The 7,392-nt window shown below is 50.8% G+C and overlaps 1 protein-coding gene across 4 annotated transcripts in view; it reads right to left on the bottom strand.

Annotated features, from left to right (window-relative positions):
* Positions 1 to 2,746: 2,746 nt before the first annotated feature.
* Positions 2,747 to 7,392, bottom strand: part of C2CD3 (C2 domain containing 3 centriole elongation regulator) — a 159,325-nt gene continuing 154,679 nt past the window's right edge. For 3 of the 4 annotated variants that reach the window (XM_057507225.1, XM_057507227.1, XM_057507228.1), the window contains one exon: positions 2,914 to 3,860. In XM_057507225.1, the coding sequence (XP_057363208.1) occupies positions 3,720 to 3,860 (141 nt within the window). In that variant the 3' untranslated portion in view covers positions 2,914 to 3,719. Of the gene's footprint in view, positions 3,861 to 7,392 lie in introns of all 4 variants that reach the window. The other variant, XM_057507226.1, reaches the window with a different exon arrangement.

The raw sequence follows: 7,392 nt of genomic DNA, 5'->3' as shown, positions 1-7,392 counted from the left end.
AAGAAGAGCTACCTTGGTGACAAGGGTATATTTTGGAGTGGCGGGGTTGAACCTGTCACCTGTGAGAATCCAGAGGTCAAGGCCTTCCATGATAGGCTGGGCTGAACTCTTCTGGGCCTCCTCTTAATAATGACAGTGATAATAACTGCCATTTCTTGGTGCCTACTATGTGCTAGATTCTTGAAGTACATTATTGCTATTTTTCACAACCCTATGAGGTAGGTACTATTAGGATTCTAAGATTTTTAAATAACAGCTTTATTGAAATATAATTTGCATGCCATATAATTCACCTATTTAATGGGTACAAGTCAGTGGTTATTAGTGTGTTCAGTTATGCAACCATCATCATGATTTTAGAAGATTTTCATTACCCTTCCCGCAAATCCCTGTATATATGTTGGCAGTCACTTCTCTTCTCCCTTTCCACCCAGCAGTCACTGATCTACTTGCTGACCCTCTAGATTTCTGAACATTTCATATAAATAGAGCCATATGATACATGGCCTTCTGTGACTGGCTTCTTTCACTGAGCATGGTGTTCTCAAGATAGTACTTCATTCCTTTTTATTGCTGAGGATTCTAGTATTTGTAATGCTTATTTTACAGAGGAGAAAACTGAGTCTCAGGGAGGGATGACTTACCAAGGTTGTACAGCTAGTAGGTGACCGGGCCTAACTTCCTACCTGAAATTTATAATGGACTGTGGGCCTATCTGCTGTGACCCTATTGTCTACGACAGGGCACTTGGAGGCTTCAGCATGGACACTGCTGGAGCCAAAAGGGAGCTGGGGAGGGTGTGGGGGGCAGGCCAGGAAGGGTCTGTGGCAGCTACTGTAGGCTTCACTGGTAGATGCTGAGGGTAAGGCTTGGGCATATCTGGAACCTGAGACCAAGTGACAGGAAAGAGAAGGATGGCGGGAAGAGAGGTAATTAAGTGGGTGGGACAGAGGCGACAGAGGCCATTTCTGGACTCGTACACAGAACTGTGGCCACAGGGCACATGGTCACAAGTCCAGACACTCAAGTGCTTAGTCTGGGCTGTGTCTGCCCGCCCCTTAGGACCCGGCCTTGCCCTAATGTCAGCAGCACAGGCAGTAGTGTTCGTGTTGTGAGGCAAGGAGTGCTAGGGCTGCTGTGGTTGGGAGCCCCCAGCAAGCAGGTTCTGGGCTCCATCAGGAATTGCTGGCCCAGAGGTGGTGGGTGAATTGCAGTGGGTATGTGGGGAGGGATAAATAGGAACTTAAGGGGGCAGAGGGCCCTGGAGAAACCCAGAGGCAGGGAGGGCTCAGCTTACCGTTGACCTGGGAGACTTCTTGAGGGCAGGGCCTGTCTGCTTGGCTCCCTGTACCCAGAATCCAGCATGTGCTAGAAGTTCCAAAGTTGGCTACTTTGGGCTAGGATCAACCAGCTTCTGGGTGATCAGAAACACTTGTTTTCAGGTCTCTGCGGAGGGAGTGCTTAAAGGGAAGTGGCCCGTTCTGTTGGTCTTGGTGGTGGGATTAAAAATGTACCTTGTGCCCTTAACCCATGCTGCATGACTTCCCAGCTGTCACTGGGAATTCAATAAAAGTTTCATGGGGAAGATAATGGTAAATATCACACTCTCTGTAAGTGTAGGTGGTGGGCTTCAGACCTTCAGGGTGCCTTTGTGTTCAGAGGCTGCCCTCCACCTTGGTAGGAGTACCAGGGTCCTCCTGTGATCTTATCCTAAATTGACCCCAATCAGGTTATTTACAGGAGCTGGAGCAGGATTTGGAAGGAATACCATTCACCTGAGGCTAACACCTCAGGCCTGGGCTCCTGACTGCCCCTCTGTAGGTTCTCTGTGGCCTCAAGGGAGGCGGAGCCCTGGGTCTTGAAAGCTCTTGACTTGAGAGGGAGACACTGGTGGGGAGGGAAGGGGGCAGGCTGAAGGTTAGGGGCCCAGATGAACAGATGAAGTGGGGCAGGCTGGTCAGAGGGCACTCGCTAACCTCCTGGGGCTCGGCATGTCCCTGTGCCCTAGGGCACATTCCTTCGGAGGTGTGCTGGCCTCTGTGCTGACTGGCCCCAGGAGCTCCAGGGGAGTGGGTGGGGCTGACATTTCCTAAGCTGCCGCTAAGTGCCAAGTGCAGGCGAAGCACTTTCACAAATGTCATCTCATTTAATCTTCACAACAACCCTATGAAGCTGGGGTTGTTATCTCTGTTTCACACAGGAGGCAGCGGGGGCTCAGATGAGGGATAGTCAAGCTGGAGGGGGCCTGTCAGGGACACGGCAGAGCCAAACCGGTCTCTTCTCTATTCAGAGCTGCATGGGGCCCCAAGTGCCTTCCTGGTTCCTTCTCTGGGCTCACCTCCAGACTTCTCTCTTCTCAGAAGCCCCCTCACTGCTCTAGCCCACGTCTTTCCCCACGAATCTGCCAAGTCAGAGCACTTAGTCTGTACCCTGGTGCAGAAGCCTTGTGACATCTCTGGAGATGTATTGTGTAGTGATCCACTTCTAGCTACATAAACAGGCAGATTACTTACCTTCATTGAGCTTCAGTTTAACTATAAAATGGCTATCATAATATGTAAGTTACAGAGTTATTCTTTGGACTAAGTGAAATGACCCGTGCTTGGGGTAGAAAGCAGGGCCCTCCATGTTAGTTAGCTTCCTTCCAACCTTCTCTCCCAGCCACTCTGCACATCTTGGTCCCTTTCCCCACAAGCCCTGTCTTCAGTAGCTGCTCAGATACTTGGGAGTGTGACAGTCTAAGCCAGAGCTACCCATCCCACAGAGTGGGGGATTCTGAGTCCACCTGTTCTGGGGAGCACTCCACTTTGCTGACAGAGGCGAGGCAGCAGCAAAGAAAATACTGGGTGTCACCCTATCCTGGACCATCCTGATCTTTGGGGGAGCCCAGAGGTCTCATGGTGACCCTTCCCCCATGGGTCCAGATGAGCTTCTCCAAGGGACTTATGGTTGTCAAGCTTTCTGTCTGGCCCTCAGAGCACAGACAAAGTCCTAATACCTCAGGCCAATGGCCAACGCAGGAGACACTAATGCACAGAATACAAATACCAATATGATTTTATTCAAACACAGGCAGGAACAATGACCTTCAGAGCTGGGTAAAAACAATAAGTTAAAAGTATGGTTAGCATTTCATACTTTTGTTTGAAAGATAAAAAAAGTTAGAGGGAAGTGATTTCCCTCTCCTCTCCTATTAATTCAACAGCACAAAAATAATTTGTATCTATGAAATACCCTTATCCCAAGCAAATGAACAGGAGAGGGCCCTAGTTTTTCCCTTGGTAGGAATGATGCACACAAACCTTGCCCCTCACCCACCGTCCCCCAACCCTCAAGGCAAAACGACCCAGCACACTCGGGCAGAGGGTGGGCTCCTATCAGCAGTGGCTGTGTGTCAAGGACACTGGAGGAGTTTCTCAGTGACAGATGCCTGCTTGTGTCCCTTGGTGAAAAGACGTGTGGGCCACCAGGGCGCTGGAATCTGTTTTGTCACCAGCCTTTGCCTCACCATGAAAGGAGGATCTGAAGTCCTGGCGAGCAGACACCAGGCTGCTCTGGGGCGCGCCTCCAGTCTGGGCTCACTGGGCCTCGCGGCGCCCACGGACGAGCCTGGTGGTGGCCTCACAGCCCTGAAAGCAGCAGACCTGGTGCCTCCTGCAAGGCAGACAAGGCTGAGGGGCGGTGGGCAGGTGGGTCCTCCCTCAGGCCCTTGGGCTGCATTAGTCTTTCTGGGAGTATTGAGAAGAAAATATCCGTGCGATCCTGCGAGTTTCTTCCTCAGGCAGGTTGGGAGGCAGCAAGTGAGATCTAGGGCGACAAGGCCTTTGGGACGAGGCTCCACGGGTGGCCTCACTCTTGTCCTGAGAGGGAGAAGTTAGCGCAGTGAGTACTGAATATACGGCCCTGCCAAGAGACGACTTTGATTCCTCTAGTCTTTTGGCCCTTGGGTTGATAGTGATATAGAGCTGACTGGTAGACAAAGCACTTAATACACCTGATCGGGTATAACCCTCACCTTGACCCCACAGGTGGGTTCATCATTCCCGTATCATGGATGAGGACACTCCTGTTCAGGTTAAATAAACTCAAGGTCCCACAGCTCAGAGTGGCAGAGCTAAGATGTGAACCCAGCTCAGACTCTTTCCGTGCCTCTGGACAAGGAGGGGCATCTCCTCCAGGACAGGTATGAAGCCTCATTGCCTCGGTTGCTGCAAGAATCTAGACAAATCATTTGACCCTGGGAATACATCCAACTGCCAAAGAGAAGAGGTTGGTGAGCAACGCATGTTCTACTGCCCTGTCCCAAGCTGAAGCTGCCAGGTGACGTGAAGTCCATGCCCATGGCCCTGCTACCAAACATCTCCCTGCTCTGGGCTGACAAGGTACCACTGATCCCCCCACTTTTTTGGCTGCATACTCTGTGCCAGGTTCCTACCCTGAAGGAGCTCAAAGCTGAGAGCAAGGCTCTGGGGAAGAGGCTGTGCTACAGACATGGGAGTTGCTCCCACAGGCAAACTTGGCTGACTTCCCAGCACGCAGCCTGCCCTGTGGATGGGTATCTCTTCCCTGTCCCAAAATCCCATGAGCTGAGATTGTCCCAAGCTGATTAGACACTGAGAGCATACAGTACCACTCTCCTCAGGCGTCGACAATCAGCTTGACGGAGACCCTAGAGCCTGAAATTACCTCCCTGCTCCTTGCAGTTCTGCTAATGGGAAACTGAGGCCCAGCTAGATTTGCTTCTGGGATCTGGAACATTCAGGAATCCTTTCTTTCCTTCATTTGTTTAACCTTTTTAATGCCTGCTCTGAGAGGCAGACAGATATGAACAGAACCCAGTTCTTGAACTCCACAGTCAGAGTTAAGCTGGAGACACAGAAAGATCCACTCAGATTTAGAACAGCAGGTAGAATGTGACAAGGGAGTGTATTCAACCTGAGCAAGGGGTCAGCACTGAGAGCCCCCAGGCAGGGTTTATGAGGGAGGTTCATGAGACTAAGAATGCAGTGGTGCTAGAGGCTGCGCAGGCCCAGCAGAGGGGAGCACGGACAGTTCCCTATCTTCTTAGCAGGCCTCGGCTAAAAGGGGAATAAGGAAACCCATCCTTTGCTGGTGTCTGTTCTTCCTTCCAAAATATAGGAGGTACTTGCACCCCATGATGCCTCAGGCTGGGGGAGGCCAGTTGCCCAGCCACTGCCTGTTGCTCTCCCACTCCTGACTGGGTGCTCCTGCAGGGCATGGACTGAGTCTGATGGTTGGGACTCCAACTGTGGCATGTCCAAGATAGGAGCTTGGCAGCTGCTAGACCAGTGAATATGTAGGACCAAGCCATAGTGACATAGGTTTAAACTGGGTGGGGAAGAGACTGCCTCTTGCAGCAAACATATTCATTCATTCATTCTAGAACCAGTGGTTGTTGGCCTATCATGTGCCAGGCCTTTAGTCAAATCCTTTCAGTGACTGCAGCACTTTGAGCCTCCACATACCCTTCTCTACTTCTAAGATCCAAGATTGTTGTTTCTTGAGCCATTTAGGATTTAGAGGTGACACCAAGTTCCATTCCAGTCCCCTGGCTATACTGCAAATGGATCTTCTGGGTCATCATCTGTATCTTACTTTCCATTTCCTTCTCTGCTACAGTGTAAGGGGACTAGGGAGATGTTTGTTCTATAAGCCAGATGGGAAAACAGGTCTAAGAGCATGATCCCTTAATCTCAAATCCTAAAACCAAGCCTCTGTGTCCTCAACTGCCAGTAGAGAAGCATTTAATTTTGGAGAGGCTCTGATGGGCCTTGTTCTCCATAACTGGAAGGATCAAGTACCTCAGTTGATGAAATGATCATCAAAAGACTTTAGTTAGTGATTAACCAAACCTTTAAGGAGCCTAAGATTTATTCAACCTCATCAATTTTTAAGGACAAGTGGCTATTGTTCCTGTCTTCACAGGGCTGCTCTAGCTAGAGGGGAAACAGATGCTAACCTACCCAACAACAAAAGAGGTGAAGCTTAGAGCTTAGGAGTATGTCAAGCCAGGAAGGAGAGGGAAGGCTTCACACAGAGATGGGATCCCAGACGGGCAGGGTTTCAGCAGAGCTAGGGTTTGGGTGAGGTCATTCCACTGGAGGGAAGAGCAGGAGTGCAGGCCAGTACCTGCTGGCTCGGGCCAACATCTACGCTGGAGCTGAATCAAGGGTAGATGGTGTAGCCACCCTCCCAGCACTCACACCTGATCTAACAACCTAGGGGGCCTTATCTGCATGGCCAGGCCTGGGGACAGGGACAGGGAGTGGCTCTGTGTACTGGGCACGCCTGGGGTGTGGAAGCACAGAGAACACAGACTCAGCAGCATTTGGCTTTTGTTGACTTCAGCAGGGTCTAAAAAACATCTTGACTAGTGGTAAAGGTTCTTTCTTCATCAGGGTTGCTATCTCAGAACACAACCTTGGACTGGGCAGAGGTGAACCTGCCCAGAACAGCGACACCCCCTACATGTACTACCTGCACCTCTGAAACACTCCCATGCTCTTGCTGGAGCCCCCAGGGCACAAGCAGATTCTTACCACAGCTTGTGATTTGCAGGAGGCTCAGCCTTTCTGGAGGGCAGGGGGAGCCCACATGGAAGCAGGATCCTCAGATTGAGGGGCTGCAGGGGTTATGGAGTCTAGACAGTGGGCATCTTATTTGGAGTGAAATCCCTGGAAGGGGACTTTGAAGAGGGGCTTAAAATGACATAAAGGTGGAAGTGAACAAAGATGAGAGAATCTCCAGGTGGAGGCTCAGCTTGAGCAAAGGTATGAAGAAGGAATTTCTTTGCTGGGAAAGCAGTGATGGGATGGGCCTTGCTGACTACAGGTATGGAGAGCAGGAGACAAACCCAGAGGGGCTGATGCTTGCTGAGGGAAGTTACTGGATGTCTGGGGCAGGAACTGACCGGACTCACTTTCTTGGATCCCAGTAAACAGGGATCTTGAGGTGGGGGGTTGACTAGTATCCTGGGCTGAATGACAGAACTGGCTTTACTGTGACCTGGGTGTCAAGTATGGCAGTAGGCCAGGGGCTCTCTGGCTGTACCCATTAAATCCAACCAGCTCTCCCATTAAGTTCTCCCACTTCCAAATATGGGGACCTACTCTCTTCTGGGAACCTAGACACCCAGGCCACAAACATGAATAGGCCTCTCAGCCTATTATTTGAGACAGATGTTTCAAAGAGCTTTCAATGCCAAAGGCAGAGCTCTGCTCGGGTGAAAATAAACATTATGGGAAGAGTAAAGAGCAGGGGTGGTAGGAAAATCTGGGGCTTCATGGGGCTCCTCAAACCAAGAGGCAAACCTTGGCTGGGGAGTTTGTTCTAGTCCAGGCACCGCCACTTAGCCAAGTGGCTTTGGGCAAG

The sequence above is a fragment of the Manis pentadactyla genome, chromosome 9 (genome assembly GCF_030020395.1).
Source record: "Manis pentadactyla isolate mManPen7 chromosome 9, mManPen7.hap1, whole genome shotgun sequence".
NCBI classification, from domain to species: Eukaryota; Metazoa; Chordata; class Mammalia; order Pholidota; family Manidae; genus Manis; species Manis pentadactyla.
The sequence above is the reverse complement of the archived record's forward strand: the minus strand, read 5'-3'. Positions and strand labels throughout refer to the sequence as shown.